Source organism: Grosmannia clavigera (assembly GCF_000143105.1).
Source record: "Grosmannia clavigera kw1407 unplaced genomic scaffold GCSC_113, whole genome shotgun sequence".
Classification (NCBI taxonomy): Eukaryota; Fungi; Ascomycota; class Sordariomycetes; order Ophiostomatales; family Ophiostomataceae; genus Leptographium; species Leptographium clavigerum.
The window spans coordinates 1,554,823-1,571,683 of NW_014040831.1; the positions used below are offsets into that span (position 1 = coordinate 1,554,823).

Sequence of the window (16,861 nt, forward strand, 5' to 3'; positions counted from 1 at the left end):
TCTAAATGTATTCGTACAAAGATGATTCCTTGGGCTTGCTGGCGGCTACCAGCCATCAAAGTTGCCAAAGCCGCCCGACTTTGCTCGTTTCCGAGCGGGCTCCTCTTCCCAGACGGCATCGTCACCGCTGGCCGGCTCGGGCTCTTCGGCCGGCTGCTTCTGCTGTTTCTGCTGAGCGAGGGCGGCCTTGAGGTACTTGCCGACACCGGCACCGACGGCTGGGGCAAGATCGTCACGGCCGCGGATGCGCTTGCCGGTCCACGTGACCTTGTCGTCATCGGTGCCGCCGCGGCGTTGGATGTCGGCGCGCTCAGCCTCGGCAGCATCGGAGCGCCGCTTTTCCTTGAGGAACTCGTCAAAGGGGTCGAGGTAGACGGCGACGTCGCGAATGACAATGTCCTGCAGCGGGCGGTCGCGATCATCGACAGGCGCCGCCTCCATGCGATCGAGCACGTCGAGCCCGTCGACGACGCGACCAAAGATGGAGTGTTTGCGGTCGAGGTGATGTGCGGCACGGTAGGTGATGAAGAACTGGCTGGAGTTGGTATTCTTGCCCTTGTTGGCCATGCTGACGACGCCGCGGTCAGCGTGGGTGAGGGGGCCTTCGAGCTCGTCGGCAAAGTCCTTGCCCCAGACGCTGGAGCCACCACGACCAGTGCCGGTTGGATCGCCGCCCTGAATCATAAAGTTGCGGATGTTGCGGTGAAAGGCCACGTCGCGATAGTAGCCCTGCTGGGCGAGACGGACAAAGTTCCAGACGGCCTTGGGAGCCGTCTCGGTCTGCAGCTCGATGTTGACGTTGCCGAGGCTAGTCTCGATGCGGGCGTAGCCCTTGATCTTGACGCGTCGTGGCTTCAGCATCCATTCCTCGTCGCTCAGCACGGCCCGCTCGCCGCTGGTCTCGGGCGTCAGCCCGGTGCTGGTGAAGCTGGCGGCCGCCCGACCAGTCGTGAAGGTGGCCGCATTGTAGGCGGGTGGCCGGGCCGAGCGGCTGTTTGTTGAAAGCGCGGATGCAGCCCCGATCGAACCGGCCGGGCCTCCTGTCCGTGCTGCTGCCGACCGGTTGACGTCGCCGCCACCGACACGCTCACGGCGGGCCTTGTCGACGGCCTCCTTGGCACGCAGAGCCTTTTCGCCGAGGCGGCCGAGGGCGCCATGGTTGACGGTCTCGCGCGACGCCTTTGGGCCGACAGTCACGGCACCATCGCCGTCGCGCAGGTGCTTGAACTGGCCGAGGTCGCGGGCAGCCATGTTCTGCGGGTCCTGCAGCGTGATGATGTCCTTGCGGCTGAAGGCGACGTCGTCGACGAGGTCGCGCCACATCTTGGGCTTGATGTTCATGCGCTCGACCGTGTCCCAGGCGAAGACGTTGGCATAGCTGCCGTGGCGCAGCGCCACGATGTGCGTGTTGTCGGTGAAGACCTTGAAGGTGACCGGGTCGATCAGATCGCCGGAGCCGTCGGCGTCGTTGCGGGCAAAGTCGAGTCGCACCAGATCAGCCGCAGCTAGCGGCGTGCCATCAACTGGGTTCGTGCCCGGCGGATGCTTCTGGAGCCAGTCGGCGATCACCTCGGCATCGAAGATGATCCCGTCAGCCGTGCAGACCGGATGGACAAACGGCTGCAGGCTGGCGGCGCAGTAGTTAAAGGGCAGCCGGCGCAAAGACGCGCCCGGGGTTGGCCCCGTGGCCGCACCCTTGCTGGCCGAGAAGGCGTCGGCCGAGGCCCATTCCGAGTGCGTAATGTAGAGCTTGTCGGTGCCCTTGCCCATCGCTGCGCTGGAGAGGATGCAATAACCAATAGACGGAAAAAGGGAGCCGCGCAGAAAAAGGCGGTGATGCACTACGCGACAAGGCAGAACTTAGCGCCTCTGCAGGGCGCTAGCTGTGGTGGCGCTAGGCAAGGCCCCTGTAATGTGCTGGAGGGCTTTGCTGGGCGTCCTTAGCGACCCTGCCCCAATGGCCAGCGGATAATTCCTATGTAGACACCTATAGGTGGGGTATGGAGTTGTCCAACGAGTGGCGGGTGGACAGAAGCTACCCCCCATCTAGAATGTACCACTACACACATATCTTGCGCGCCGGTACATGTGTCCGGTGGGTCGGCCCCGGTTAACAGCATCGCCCATCCATTCTTACCAGGTGTTTTTTTCTCTCTCATTGCGCCAGCGACCAGCTTTCCTCCACAACAAGCCACGCCAGCACCGCAAAGCCTCCATCTGCTGCCTCGGCCGTCTCTTCTCTGCGATCTGGTCCCTCCCGGCGATCTGTCACCTTTCTGCCTCCTGCTCACTCCCTTGGCCTCGTGCTTACACATCCATCACGTGAAGACTATCTCGGCTTTTTTTTTTTTTTTTTTTTTTCCTCTTCTCCTGCCCATTACGTACGTCACGACAGAACCGATCGAGCCGCCTGCCAACGTCTGCCAAAATGTCGGGAGAAGCGTGGCTCTACCTCTTCGCCGTGTTGATCAACGCGGTGAACCTGTTCCTGCAGGTGTTCTTCACCATCATGTACAGCGACTTGGAATGGTATGCTGGCTACCCCCTCCTGCCACAGCCCCGCTGGCGATCTCGTACTGACCTTTTGTGCCTTGCGCAGCGACTACATCAACCCGATCGATCTCTGCAACCGCCTGAACACGTACATCATTCCCGAAGCTGCCGTACATGGATTCCTGACTTTTCTCTTTCTAATCAACGGGTACTGGGTGCCGCTGGTTCTGAACGTCCCCCTGCTGGCGTGGAACGTCAAGAAGTATGATCCCTGTTCTTCGTGGCGATAGGTACGCGAGGTACAGCTTGCTAACTCGGTGGCTGCAGGATCGTCGACAACACGCACCTGCTAGATGCAACGGAAATCTTCCGGAAACTGAACGTCCACAAGAAGGTCAGTCACGGGCTCGTGCTATCGTCTTTCCCTCTATAACGGCCGGCTGACACCCATGTACAGGAGTCCTTCATGAAGCTTGGCTTCCATCTGATCATGTTCTTCTTCTACCTCTACAGCATGATTGTGGCTCTTATTAAGGACGACGCCAACTAAGGACGGACCGATGGACATTCTCGGAGAAGCTCTAGGAAGTCTACGCGGAGAGGCGCCTGCTTACCAGGCAGCTCGGTGGTCAGATTGCCGACTGCACCATGGCCGAAGAAGCTGCGACTCCCATGGCATAGATCGTGCAAAGAGCAGGCACAAGCCTAGGGACATTCTGTTTACGTACACATGCTATTTCTGATGACTCTGCCTGTCGAGCATTATAAAGATACAAGGAACACGAGGGGTCGGAGTGACGGATGTGCAGAGGTGGATATATTGGATCTACGAGGATTAGGACGAGGGAAAAGGTGGAACGACCGTATATGGAGGGTTATGCTGTTGTGGTGGCGCCCACACTTTATCGCAGTCGGAAGCATATTGTATTTCTACGGCACACTGCGATCACGTGACTATGACACCGCCTTTCCCGATGTAGCATGCTGCTTAATTTTCTGCCAGCCTCGCGACTTGAATCGATGGTTTTGGTTCGAGCTCGAACACGCTTTTCCCAACCCCGACATCGACGTCAGCACGAGCACGACGAGACAGGATGGCGAACTTTGGCGAGTTTCCGCCGAATATGGTGGCGCAGGACGCATTGGTGGTACGGTCACAGGCGGAGCCAGAACACGCCGTGGTCAAGTACTCGGCCGAAGACATGTCGCAGCCGATGATCGGGCCAGCGAACCCGTTTCGCGCCAACGGAGACGGGCAGGGCGGAGCGAAGCGGAAAAACGTGCTGACGGGCACAGCGACAGAGGCGTTTCTGAGCGAATACACGTTCCGCAGCAAGCACCGGGCGGTGGAGCGACGCGGCGGGCCAGAGCGAGAGGCCCCGACCGGACGACAGGTCAAGGAAGAGAATGCGCAGGTGCGATCATCACGCGAGAGCAAAGGGAGCGCGACGATAGCGGACGGCGATGGGGCGTACGTGGGCCCATGGGCCAAGTTCAAGCGGAAGGCGGTGTACGAGGAGTACGACGAGGCGGCGGAGGGCATGGGCAGCGGCTCGGAGTACGAGATTGTGGAGGAATACGAAGACGACGGGACAGACGTGGTGGAGAGCGGAGCGGTAGTGTCGGCACCGCCCGAGGCGCTGGCACGACGACGAGAACAGGAGCTGGTGGGCGACGAGACGAGCGAGTTTGTGGGCTCACAGCAGTACGACTACCAGGGCCGGACGTTTATGCACGTGCCACAGGATCTGGACGTGGACCTGCGCAAGGAAGTGGGCAGCGTGACGAACTACATTCCGCGCAAGCTGGTGCACGTGTGGAAGAGTCCGACGGGCAAGCCGGTGACGGCGCTGCGGCTGTTTCCGGAGTCGGGCCACGTGCTGCTGAGCGGCAGCGCCGACAACACGGTGCGGGTGTGGGACGTGTACCACGAGCGGGAGCTGCTGCGGACGTATGCAGGTCACAGCCGAGCGCTGACGGACCTGTCCTTCAGCCGGGACGGGCGGCAGTTCATCTCGGGCTCGCACGACCGGTTCGTCAAGCTGTGGGACACGGAGACGGGGCAGTGCATCCGACGATTCCGCACGGGCAAGACGCCACACTGTCTGGCGTTCAACCCCTCGGTCGAGGGCGCACACGAGTTCCTGACGGGCATGAGCAACAACAAGATCCTGCAGTGGGACTCCCGGGCTGGCGACAACGAGCCGGTGCAGGATTACGATCACCATCTGGCGGCCATCAACACCATCACCTTTGTCGACGAGGCGCGGCGGTTCATGACCACGTCGGACGACAAGTCGCTGCGCGTGTGGGACTACAACATCCCGGTGCCTATCTCGTACACGAGCGAGCCGTGGATGTACCCGATGACGCGGGCGGCCCTGCACCCGTCGCACAAGTACGTGGCCTACCAGTCCAGCGACAACCAGGTGCTCGTCTACTCGGCTCGCGACAAGTACCGACAGAACCGCAAGAAGGAGTTCAAGGGCCACAACAACGCCGGCACCGCCATCGGCATCGACATCAGCGCCGACGGCCAGTTCCTCGCCTCCGGCGACACCCAGGGCTACGTCTGCTTCTTCGACTGGAAGACCTGCAAGATGTACGAGAAGCTGCGCGCCGACACTGCCGGCGGCTCCATCCACCACGTCCTGTGGCATCCCCAGGAGACGAGCAAGGTCGTCACGGCCGGCGCACAGGGCGACATCCGGCTCTGGGATTAGGGGCGAGAACGAGAGCGGCGTTTGGCGTTTGTTGTCACGTGAGACCGTGGTTCAATCAATAATCCATTTCTTATGCACTTGTGCATATCACGTGTCTATACCCGTAACCGTACTGTACATGTCCCGACGCTCTATGAAACCCGCAAACCTAGTAAACAAGGGCCAGCCAACGCCTACGTCCGCAAGAACGTCTTGAACATGGCGCTCTCGGTGCAGTCGACCCAGGGATAGCCGATCTGGCGGAGGTAGATCTCGAGCTCGGCGACCTCGGCGGCCGGACAGAGGATGCCGGTGAGGACCTTGCCGATGTCGCTGCCCTCGTTGCGGTACTGGAACAGGCTGATGTTGTAGCGGGGCCGAAGCGTGGCGAGAAAGGCGTTGAGGGCGCCGGGGCGCTCGGGAAAGTTGAACATGTAGAGGCGCTCGTCGGCAACGGCGGAACGGCCGCCCACAAGATAGCGCACGTGACTCTTGGCAAGTTCATCGCCAGATACGTCAGTAGGCTGCATGCCGGCTTCGGTGATGCGGCCGAGCAGGCTGACGAGCTCACGGCTGCGCTGTGATGCCGGGGCCGTGAGCGAGAGGCCCAGCAGCACGTTGGCCTCGGCCGGTGACGCATACCGGTAGCTGAACTCGGTCACGGCATGCGGCATGATGGCATCGATCAGCTCGGCAAACGAGCCTGGCCGTTCGGGAATGCGCACCGCCAGCAGCGCCTCCTTGCCCTCGCCCAGGGTTGCACGCTCGGCGATGAAGCGCAGCCGGTCAAAGTTCATGTTGGCGCCGCTGGTCACGGCCACGAGCGAGCGCCGTCCATCGGCTGACGGGTGCTGGGCCACGTACTTTTTCAGGCCTGCGAGCGCCAGCGCGCCGGCTGGCTCCACGATCGACCGCGTGTCCTCAAACACGTCCTTGATGGCCGCGCACGTCTCGTCTGTCGACACCTGGATGATCTCGTCCACCACCTCGGAGCAGATCCGGAACGTTTCCTCGCCCACGGCCTTGACTGCGGCCCCGTCGGCAAACAGGCCGACCTCGCTCAGGATCACCCGGTGACCAGCAGCCAGCGACTGTGCCATCCCGCTCGCATCGGCCGCCTCCACACCGATCACCTTGACGTGCGGTGCGATCCGCTTGATGTACACGCCCACGCCCGCAATCAGACCGCCGCCACCGACGCAGCAGAACACCGCCTCCAGCCGCTGGATGTTCGTCTGGCGCAGCAGCTCCAGCCCGATCGTGCCCTGGCCGGCAATCACGGTAACGGGTCGTCGAATGGCGGGATGTCGATCAGCCCGTCCTGTCTCACCCGCCGCAGACACTCCTCTTTGGCCGCGTCAAAGTCTGCCCCGTGCAGCACCACGTTGCCGCCCATCCGTGACACGTTCAGGTGCTTGATGCTCGGCGTGCCCTCGGGCATCACAATCGTCGCCGGGATCTTCAGCTTGCGTCCTGAGTATGCTACCCCCTGCGCGTGGTTGCCCGCTGAGCAGCACACCACCCCGCGCCACGCCTCGGCTGGGTCCAGGTGGGCCATCTTGTTGTAGGCGCCACGCAGCTTGAAACTAAACACCGGCTGCTCATCTTCCCGCTTTAGCAGCACGTTGCACTCCAGTCGGTTGCTCAGGTTGACCGCGTGCGTCAGCGATGTCTCCTTGCACACCTCGTACACCCGCGACGTCAGGATCAGGCGCAGGTACTGGCTGCTGTGTCAGAGCTGCGTCTATTTGCCATCATCCCATCATCAGATCAGTGCTCACATCCGGATGCCCGTTAGGCAGGATAAACTCCTCCGGCACGATCTTGCGCAGCCGCGCCGCCCGCTCGTCCGTCGATGGCGACGATGGCACCGTCATCTCCGACAAAGACAGAGCCGACAAGCTCGGCGTCAGATGCTGCTGTTGCTGCTGCTCGTTGTTGTTCTCTGGAGTCATCGTGCCGTTGGCAGTGCCGTTGGCAGTGCCGTTGATCGTGGCATTGGTCGTGCCATTGGTCGTAACGTTGCCGTTGCCATTACTGGCTGTTGAGCCGTTTGGCTTGTCGTCCATGTTAACCATTGTTGTGTGTGATGAGCGAATACCCTGTCCTCACCGAGAGGAAGCAGGAAGAGTCATCGAATCGTAAGTTGACTGAAAAAATTGTAGTATAATACCGTTTAGCGGGGTTTTGCCTCTAATACGGCGTCCTCCGCCTGATAAGACTCTTATCGGCCGGGCGGTGAGAGTCTGTCGCTAGCGGGGCAGCAGACGTCAGCCAATGATGGGCCGGACGTCATTAGTCGCTGCAGCCGGCCAAAAAACCCAGTAGAATCAGGCCAGTGCTTTTGCCATCTCAAAGGACGAAAGTGCGACAGAACAGCCGTCTGCTTGACCATGCCGCTCTCCGACCAGTCGACTCCATCGTCGTTTGACGAGAACGAGTAAGCGGATGTCATGGCTCTACTTCTCCACAGTGACGCTGACTCCTGACTTTCCAGAGACTTTTACAACGGAAATGGCCTCTCCAAGATCACCCGCAAGCTCAAGCAGGAGCCGCTGATCCCGCTCGGCTGCCTGCTGACCGTGGCCGCTTTCACCAACGCCTACCGCGCCATGCGCCGCGGTGACCACAACCAGGTCCAGCGCATGTTCCGTGCCCGCATCATCGCCCAGGGCTTCACTGTCGCCGCCATGGTCGCTGGTGGCATCTATTTTGGCGCTGAGCGCCACAAGGAGCGCGAGCTCTGGAAGGTCCAGCAGTCCCAGAAGGAGGAGGAGAAGCGTCAGCGCTGGATCGGCGAGCTCGAGGCCCGCGACGCCGAGGAGAAGCTTCTGCAGGAGCGCCTCGCCCGGAAGCGCAGCCGGAAGGCAGGTGGTGACGCCAGCGAAGAAGTTTCCACAACAGAAGCACCACCCAGTCCCATCCTTGCTGCTGCTGCCGCAGTCGCAGACACCCCCGAGAAGCTCAAGGCCAACGACAAGAGCGCTCTCGGCACTCTGGGCAGCCTCTTTTCCAAAAATCCCACCGTGGCCGCCAAGGTCGACGAGGCGGACAAGAAATAGGAGCCGTAGGCCGGCCTCCTGCAGCTTGACATGACACACAAATTGTACACTATTGATAGGCTGGAATCGGGCCAGTCCAAAGGGCAGAAGAGGGGTCGTTAGACAAATCCAGCAATAGCTCAACTCAAATCACCGACAAGAGGCAATATGCGTCCACATCCGGCCAGCAGATGTGCGATGAAGAAGAAGCAACTCATCGTCCCTCGTCTCTCGTCCTTCGTCCCCTGTCCCTCACTCCTCACCCTCTCACGCCATGCTTCCGCCGCTCCGGTTCTGGCCGATGAGTCCGGCCATCTCCAGCAGCTGTCGGTCGGCCTCCATGTCGCCGGTCCCCAGGTTGATGCGCCGACGCGCCTCGGCCTCGCGGGCTTCCCACGCCCAGCGCTCTGCCTGCGCCTTGGCCTCGCCGTCGCCACCGCAGCCCCACACCTCGAGCGCGTCGATGGCAAACCTCTCCTGGAAGTCAAACAGCCGCGCCACGCTGGCGTGAAAGGCGCCACCGCCGCCCGCATGCGTCATCACGCCGAACTCGAAGCCAGCGTCGATCAGCAGCGAGAGTGGTCCTTGTGCCATCAGCTGATGCTGCTGCTGTGACGACACCTTTTGCTTCTGCATCGCCTTGGCCGCTGCTCCCGACGGTGCCGGACAGCCAAACGCAATCCCGCCGGCATGCTGGTTCGCTGCCGTTGGCTTCACAAATGTCGCGTAGTCGTGGTTCAGCGTCGATGCTGCGAAGACGTCGTGCACTGGCGCCAGTTGGAACAGCATGCAGTCGCTGTCGCCAAAGCAATCACGGTTCGTCAGCCGCCACGGCTGGCTGATGTACGCCCCAAACACCACCGTGTCATCATCCGCCTCGCCATCTGCCGTTCCGCCTCTTGCGCTTCCGGCCGGCAGCCGTCGCGGCGGCAGCGCAGCTGCAAACGCTGCCTCCTGGTTGCCACGCGGCACGCTACCCACCCGTGTGCCCCGGACCAGCAAGATCGTCGGGGCGCGCCAGTTGAACACCTTGGACTCAAACGACCCCATTGAGAATCCATCGTTATCGCCCGAGTACAGCAACCGCAGCCGGTGGAAGAGCGATGCGCCCGGGAGGAAAAACGACAGCTGCGACAGCACGCTGAGATCCAGGATCATGTCATCCGACTCTCGCAGCAGAAGCGGTGGCGCCGGTGGTGGCGGTGCTGGCTGTGCAGACACAGCTGTGTTCACACCCGGCTTGGAAAAGTCGAGGTTCTTGGAGAAGAGAAAGTGCTCAAAGAGCGCGTTGAAACCGTTGAACAGGTACGGGAAGCACACAGGAACGATGGCGTCAAAGTGTGGAAACCGGATGCCAGGCGACGTCTCGACGTTGAGAAATGTCGCCAGCACACACTCGGCTGTTGCTCGCAGACTCTCGAGTGCATTTCCCGAGACGCGGTCAACGTGCCTGGAAAGCTGCTCCTGGGGTGCCAGAGGTGCCACGAGAAGGAGCAGCAGCACCAGCTTTCTGAAGTTGTCTGCGGGGATGCGCGCGTCATGGAGCGCACTGTTCTTGCTCTTCGGCCTAGACACGTGTGCCGGTTTGGCCGTTGGTCGAGGGTTGGTATAGTCGAGCGTGCTGAGGGCTGCTAGGACGAGGTCATCGTCGTCCTCGTAGTCGTCCTCGTCGTCGTGTCCGTCTCCATGACCATCGACATTGACATCACCATCGCCATCGCTATAGTCTTCGTCTTCAACGGCCGCATCGATGGCAAAGCCCCGACTCGACCCTCCTGGAACAGACGTCTCCTGCTGCCGGCCAGCTTCCATCTTGCCAGCCTTGTCAGCCTTGTCTGGATCGGAAAAGAGCACGCGGTCGTGCACGGCGAGGCTGCGGAACAACAGACTGCGCCGGTCGCTAGCACCGTGTACCAGGACGCGCCGATAGCGGTCGGTCAGGAGAGTGACGACAATGACCAGCTGCTCGAGTCCCAGGACAACAGGTGCATCAGCTAGAAAAGGAAACGCGCCCAGACACGAGACCATGTGGAAGACGACTGGCGACGCGTGCAGGATGTCTGGTATCTCCAGGAAGCGCGCCATGGTGTCCTCCCTCAGGTAGCGCACGTCCTGCTGGCGGTCTGCGAGGCTCCTGAAGTTGTCCTTGAGGGAGTACAGTTCGAGGGGCGAAAAGCATTTCTCAGCGAAGCGATTGGCCTAAGCGAGTCAGTATGTCTGTCCAGGTATCGTGTCGATGCCCGAGCGCAAGACAAGGGCCACCTACCAGCTCCCTGACGAGCTGCTCGTGCGATCGCGACTCCTGGGACACAGCCGACTGGCCCTGGCCCATGATGGCGTCTCTGCGTGTCTGGCAAGACGTAGAATGAAGGGATCAATAAGCCAGTATTCACCACAACAGCTGCCGTGCGAAACATGGAACTCAAGAAGCCGGGTGCATTCGATAAAGTTCAAGTATCATGGCGGGTTGGGTGTGTCGCCAGGACAGCAGATAGCCAGGGGACAATGTCGTCGTGATGGGTAGCAAAAGATGATATGTTGTACAGAGTACTCCGTATTTCCTCTTCCGTAAGCCAAGCAGCTGTCTATATTGGGGACATTACCGTAATAATCATACTCCGTATCTCAGCTTATGTGGGGCCAAGATATGGTTTTAAGTGGGGTACAGAGCTTGGGAAGGCGCGCCACAGTCTCCGCCACGAAAGCGTTGCACGCGATCAGACGAAGATTCCACCTCTTTGCTGCCTGCAACAGGTCCAAGAACGCATTGTCTTCGTCTTGGTGACCGTGTCGTCAACGTGGCTTGCAGACACTGGCATCAGGTAAGTTACTTCTATGGCGGAAAGAACCACAACAATAGCATGCCGCAGTGATGACAGAAAGAGCCTAGAGACGCAATCCTGCTGTTCCACAGGAGGAAGCCGAGTCGTTCACGACTAAGGTTTCGCCATTCGGGACAGCGCGTCTGTGACGGTTTTAAATTACTTGATCTAATCTGACGCGGACATGCTTTGGACTGGTTCTTCTTCCAGGTGGCAAGAACGCGCTTTTTCACGATTCTCAGCTTGCTAATCGCTGCAATGTCTAGCAGGCCGCTGTGCTCCCCAAAAACCGCGACACCTGCGACGAGATAAAAACGACCAAGACGGGGATTAGGCCGAGGCTGCCAGGTGGAGCAGGAGGCTGAAGACAGGCGTTTCATCGGCTGTGGCCCGTCTTCTGCTATCACCTTCCGTCCACGAAGAGTTGGCCAATGTCCGAAGGCGTCGTAGGTTGTGGATGATCCAAAGACCACGGAAGCCGGCCTGGAACGTATTAGTCAGCATACACTGTGCAGACAACTCCCTGGTGCTCACGCCATTGTAGAGGCGAGTGGCGTGCTTCGGAGTCGAAACTCTGCCGGCAGACAGTACTCGGCTGCAACGGCCAGAGGCAGTCGAGCAGGGAGAGCTCCGTTGCTATGTGGTAGCGAATGACAATTGATGACTTCGGACTCGATCTGACAGCGTTTGTTCTGTCAGAAGCACGCCAACTTCAAAATGAGAGGGGCATCTATTTCAAGTATCCCTACTACCTTCTACCTTCTACCATGATCTACTTTGCATGCTGCTGCAGAATCTCCTGCTCCATCTTCTCAAACGCCTTCAAGACGTCGCCGTACTGCGCAAACGGCTCTGCCAAGTAACCCGGGCCGACCTTCTCGATGGCGCCTTCGGGCTTCCAGCGCCGGCCGATCAGATCGTCAAACGTCTCGTTCTCCGCCCGCTCCATCGCCCACAGCGCCTTGTACGCGCCACCCAGCGCACACGCATTGCCGCCGACGTCCAGCCGGTATACGCCCTCGGTGCCGCCCAGCACCTCGCCCAGCACGCGGGCGATGGCTGGGTTGAGCGAGCCGCCGCCGACGAGGTAGATGCGACGCGGTTGCGCTGGCAGCTTCGGCACTGCTGTAGTGGTGGCCATGGACGAGCCCGGGACATCGTGCACGAGTGCCTGCGACCGCAGCCGCATCGACAGTGCCTGGGATTCAACAATGACGCGAGCGTCCTGCACAGGACTCCAGCCGACATCCTTCGGGTCAGACACCGGCAACAGGTCGCCGCCATCGGCACGGCCACAGCTGTACCGCCACGTGCCAGCAGGGATGTTGGGGACGATCTCGTTGAGGTAAAAGTAGAGGCCCAAATGGGCGCGGTCAGGGTCGCTGCCGAGGACGGGCGTGTCGAGGACGGCCTTGTTGAAGGTAGCCCACACATCGCTGTCGTCTTTGGCGGGCGGCAGAGCGTCGCGCACCTTTTCGCGGGCCAGACCGCCGTTCTTGTAGCAGAGCATGAACATGTACTGGCCGGGCGTGGTCGGGTGGTTGAAAAAGTGGTAGCTCGGATCGGGCTTGTAGTGCGGCGTAACCATGAGGAAGGTTGTTGAGGTTCCGAGGCTGACGATGGCGTCGAGCGGCCGCAGCGGCAGAGCCAGGATGGTGGCCGGGTTGTCGCCGGTGAAGGGGGCGATCTGGCAGTCGGCGGGGAGGCCGTAGCGCTGCACAAAGTAGCTGGAGACTGCACCCATGCTGCCACCACCGTCAATGCGCACGTCGCCAAGCCGTGAGCGCAGACCCTCGCCGTCGGCTTTGGTGCCACCACCGGCGAGCTCTAGCAGCGGCTGTGACCAGGCCTGGTTCTGCATATCCCAGAGGTCCATGCCGCAGACGTCGCTGACGTCCAGTGGCGCCAGGGCGCCCATCAGCACCGACGCCACAAACGATGACACGAGCGAGATACGGGTGGTGGCCGCATAAACGTCCGGCCAGTGCCGGCGAATCCGCATGATCTGCGGACCTGTGAACCGGTGATGTGCCGCGCTGCCCGTGGCCGAGGCCAGACCGTGTGCTCCGCCCGGCAGTCGCCCGTCAAACTCATCGCACTCGGCCTGTGTACTCTGGTCCTGCCAGTTAGGCGCCCACGGCCGCGAGAACGCCTCGGTGAGCTGCTCGGCCAGCGCCGTGTCCGGTCGGTCTGCCAGCCCCGCCAGTTGCTTTGCTGCACCCGCTGCCCAGTACACGCTGCCGTGCTGCTGGCATGAACCGCTGATGGCGCGGATCCGCGATACCACCGATGTGTTGGCCGTGGCCGTCTTCAGGCGGGCTAGCACCAAGTCGATGGCCTCGAGAAAGAGGGCCACTGGCGCGTACACCTCGCCTTCGGCCTCGTTGGTCAGCACGCCCTTGGTCAGGCCATACTTGGCGCCAAAGTCCTTGTCAAAATCGACTTTGACCTGGGCGACGACGCTGAGGTCAGACGCGACCACGATCGCTGTAGATGTGTGAGCATGAAGAGACTTGTCGAGGGGAAAGGGTCGACAGAAAAAGCGCAGAACGGAAAGAGCAGGGAGAAAGAGGGGAGGAAAGAGAGCAAGAGCAAAGGACAGAGAAGAGGAAAGAGCAAACAGCAAAGTGATCAGCAAAGAACACGAACGACAACGTACCCTTAAGCTGCTGTGTGGAAAGGTCGAGCCCGAGATACAGAGGTCCGTCGGATGTAGCCATTCTTTGAAGCGTGTCTGTGATTCAAGGCAGAAAAATTGCACAATAGGCTAGCTGCTGTTTGAAGCGTGTTTGCGACTTCCAAATGAACGGTCTCAATGCTATCGTGTTGAAGCCCGGCCGCTTCTTCGTCAATATAGGCTAAATGGCTAAAGCTTGCGTTTTAAGGCTTGGCTTGGCCCACGAGCCGTATTGAGCTCACCACAAGCGCGCATATTTAAAACATCGTGGGCCACCCCACGCTCTTCCGAACTGGCCAGGAAGCCCCGGTTTAGCGGGGTGGCCACCCTGCTGGCCGTTACTGCATCAGGCTTAACCCTGCCGAACTACGACGTAAGCTACGTTGCCGATCCCAAACCTGAAAGGACGCAGCTTCGTGTACAGTAGGAGGAAATGCCCACTTTCCTATGCATCATTCTTTTCTATTTGTCACCAGAGATAAATCCAAGCGCTTCTCCCTTCCGTTTTGTGGTGCGTACTGTATCTTACATCTGAAGCCAAAGAACTCCGCCATATAGTCTATCAATGCTTCTTGTGTCCATTTCCGTTTGACGTCCCATTGGCCGCTCCGTTGCTGTGATCATGGCCGTGATCATCGTGTCCATGACCGTGGTCATGATCGTGCTCTTCCGGCTCCGGGCTCTCACGGGGGCTGATGCCGTTCGCCATGAAGTCGTCAAACTTGGCCGTGGTCTCATCCAGCTTCACAAACCGGACCCGCAGCCGCCTGACTCCTCGCACCGAACCACCCACCTGAGCCCGCACTGCCTCCTCAATTGCCCGTGTTGTGTCGACCGTCCAATCGCCCGGTACGGCCATCTCAATGTCCACCAGGTAGTTCGGTCCTGACTTGACCCCGGACACGTCGCGAACCTCCACCAAGTGCAGCTGGCCGTCCGGCACTGCAGTCTGGTCTGCTAGCGACTGGGTGATCTGTTTCCGTACCGACCGCTTGACGTCTTCGTCGATGCTACGGTCGGCAAGCTCGTACAGCGCCGACGCCGTGTTCTCCCAGCCAGCACGAATCACCATAAGCGAGATCAGCAGCCCACCGACCGGGTCTAACCAGGCGGCGTCATGGATGAAGTTGGCGCCCAGAATGACGGCCAGAGTTACAATGCCCGTGAGGCTGTCGACGCGGTGGTGCACGGCATTCGAGGCAAGCACAGACGATTTCCGTTCACGGGCAACTTTCATGGCTGATGGGGTCAGTAAGTCAAGAAAAAGGGGTAGAGGTGTGGGGGGGAAGGGAGAGAAAGGGTTAATGCATACTCGCTCGATATAGCCATTCCTTGACCAAGACCGTACCGGCAGCCAGCCAGGCGGCATGCAGACTGGGACCACCGCCGTCGCTGTGCATGTGGCCGTGGCCGTGGCTGTGGCCATGGGAATGGGCGTGGGCGAGGACCTCAGCAGCTGCGGCCGGATCCAGCCAGAGATGTGCATAGAGAGACTGGGAGCTGCTCATGCACATGAACAGACCGGCGCCGAGAAGCATGCCGGACACACCGAGCGAGCCAAGACTCTCGACCTTGCCGAAGCCGGTGGGAAAGCGATCGGTCGGCGGTCGGAGGCTCCACGAGACCGTGGCCAGGGTGAGGACATCCGAAGCTAGATCAGTCATGCTGTGCCAAGCGTCAGCCAGCATGGACTGCGAGTTGAAAAAGTAGCCGCCGGCGCCCTTGACAAAGGCCATGCCGAGATTGGAGTAGAGGCCGATGCGCGTGATGCGGACGCCGGCGTCCTTCTTGTTTTGCGACGTGAGGTAGACATTGTCGTGGTGATGGTGATGATGGCCGAGGCCGAGGCCGTGCGAGTGGCTGTGGGCTTGGGAATGGGATTCGGTGTGCGAATCGTCACTGCGCGTGCGGACGTGCGAGGCAGCCATGATGGCGGGCAGCCAGCGGGCGAGCTTGCGGCGGTGTTTTCGAGAGGGTGGCGACCAGGACTGCGACGCGTCGAATCGGTCGTGTTGGTACTGGTGCAGCTTCGGGGACGATGAGGTTGAAAAGGGGAGTTGCGCGAGAGTGGAGAGGGAGGGTGAAAGCAGCAACGGCGTTGGAGAGCTAAATACCAGGGGCGACGACGACAAGGATGCGTGAAGATGACGTGTTGACTGTCGTGGCGACTGCTGCAGTCGTATTTGCGGTAGAGGTGGCTTGATGAATAAGGACTGCTGGCTGACGTGGAGGAAAGAATAGAAGCGGCTGCCGTGGTGGATCAAGCGGGAATGCGAGTGGCCACAGCGCCGGCTGGCAGCTGTTTCAGCGCTGGCGCCAGGGGCTGCACCGAGGAGGCCAGCCGCACAGCACGAGTGGCAAAGGCGCAGCGGACGTCCGCCCAAGGGACAGCGCCAACGCAGTTGTAGAGGCATGGGCGAGGGAGTGCGCGGCGTGTTGGACGAGCGGCGTGGCGCAGCGAAAGGACGGCGGGAGGGGAAAGAAAAAGACCACGAAAAGACCACGAAAAAAGAACAAGAAAAAAGAATAGGAAAAAAAGAAAAAGGAAAAAGGAAAAAAAAAAGATATAGAAAGCCCGGGTAGACAAGAGAGGGAACGGGAGAGAGAGCAAAGGAATGAACGACAGCCAACAGGCAGACGAGACGAAAAGCAGAATTCAATCAGTCTCCCTTTTTGCTGCTCGACTTGTTTGACCCCAATGGCTTACGACGCAAGGATGTGTCTTGGGGGAAACTCTGCGCCTGCTAAGAGACACACGGAGTACGTCGTAGCACGATCAACGAGGCCGGAGCTCTGTCGCAGGCTGCCCACCAACCACTGAGCCGGAAGGCAATGCCGCCAACACCAGTGGGCGCCACTTTGCAGCCCAGCCAGGTCCGATACAGGCCAGGCGGAAGGAGCCTATCCGCGTCGTTCGATTGCTGCTGCCAATACAGTCATACTCCATAGTCCGTACTTGCTGCCGCCGCTGTGAGCGGGGTCATGATGACATGCACCGTTATGTAATCGATTATATAATACATTACATAATCACGTCAAAGACTTCATGGCCTTGCTCGCTGATAAGCTGGATACAGATGTAGCATGACGTTTCGTGAGACTCGTGCAACTCTATCTCTACTGATC

General features: G+C 60.1%; 8 protein-coding genes across 8 annotated transcripts; 3 read left to right on the forward strand and 5 right to left on the reverse strand.

Annotated features, from left to right (window-relative positions):
* Positions 1-45: 45 nt before the first annotated feature.
* Positions 46-1,770, reverse strand: CMQ_4003 (peptidyl-prolyl cis trans isomerase; the record flags this gene model as incomplete). The annotated part of the gene is made up of 1 exon (XM_014319941.1): positions 46-1,770. The coding sequence occupies one exon, from the start codon at positions 1,768-1,770 to the stop codon at positions 46-48; it is 1,725 nt and encodes a 574-aa protein (XP_014175416.1).
* A 658-nt stretch (positions 1,771-2,428) lies between these two features.
* On the forward strand, positions 2,429-3,043 carry CMQ_3645 (endosomal cargo receptor; the record flags this gene model as incomplete). Its single annotated transcript, XM_014319583.1, has 4 exons — positions 2,429-2,529; positions 2,600-2,755; positions 2,821-2,887; positions 2,951-3,043. 4 exons carry the CDS (start codon positions 2,429-2,431, stop codon positions 3,041-3,043), a joined length of 417 nt encoding a protein of 138 aa, XP_014175058.1.
* A 544-nt stretch (positions 3,044-3,587) lies between these two features.
* On the forward strand, positions 3,588-5,216 carry CMQ_4025 (mRNA splicing factor; the record flags this gene model as incomplete). The annotated part of the gene is made up of 1 exon (XM_014319963.1): positions 3,588-5,216. The coding sequence occupies one exon, from the start codon at positions 3,588-3,590 to the stop codon at positions 5,214-5,216; it is 1,629 nt and encodes a 542-aa protein (XP_014175438.1).
* A 173-nt stretch (positions 5,217-5,389) lies between these two features.
* Positions 5,390-7,273, reverse strand: CMQ_3594 (threonine biosynthetic enzyme; the record flags this gene model as incomplete). The annotated part of the gene is made up of 3 exons (XM_014319532.1): positions 5,390-6,460; positions 6,526-6,915; positions 6,977-7,273. 3 exons carry the CDS (start codon positions 7,271-7,273, stop codon positions 5,390-5,392), a joined length of 1,758 nt encoding a protein of 585 aa, XP_014175007.1.
* Positions 7,274-7,588: 315 nt separating this feature from the next.
* On the forward strand, positions 7,589-8,257 carry CMQ_3840 (mitochondrial hypoxia responsive domain containing protein; the record flags this gene model as incomplete). The annotated part of the gene is made up of 2 exons (XM_014319778.1): positions 7,589-7,635; positions 7,693-8,257. 2 exons carry the CDS (start codon positions 7,589-7,591, stop codon positions 8,255-8,257), a joined length of 612 nt encoding a protein of 203 aa, XP_014175253.1.
* A 246-nt stretch (positions 8,258-8,503) lies between these two features.
* Positions 8,504-10,568, reverse strand: CMQ_3297 (tldc domain containing protein 2; the record flags this gene model as incomplete). Its single annotated transcript, XM_014319235.1, has 2 exons — positions 8,504-10,435; positions 10,503-10,568. 2 exons carry the CDS (start codon positions 10,566-10,568, stop codon positions 8,504-8,506), a joined length of 1,998 nt encoding a protein of 665 aa, XP_014174710.1.
* Positions 10,569-11,388: 820 nt separating this feature from the next.
* Positions 11,389-13,778, reverse strand: CMQ_3607 (d-xylulose kinase; the record flags this gene model as incomplete). Its single annotated transcript, XM_014319545.1, has 3 exons — positions 11,389-11,632; positions 11,835-13,545; positions 13,718-13,778. The coding sequence occupies 3 exons, from the start codon at positions 13,776-13,778 to the stop codon at positions 11,389-11,391; spliced, it is 2,016 nt and encodes a 671-aa protein (XP_014175020.1).
* Positions 13,779-14,297: 519 nt separating this feature from the next.
* CMQ_3515 (cation efflux family protein) lies at positions 14,298-16,149 on the reverse strand (the record flags this gene model as incomplete). The annotated part of the gene is made up of 2 exons (XM_014319453.1): positions 14,298-14,974; positions 15,048-16,149. The coding sequence occupies 2 exons, from the start codon at positions 16,147-16,149 to the stop codon at positions 14,298-14,300; spliced, it is 1,779 nt and encodes a 592-aa protein (XP_014174928.1).
* Positions 16,150-16,861: the final 712 nt, after the last annotated feature.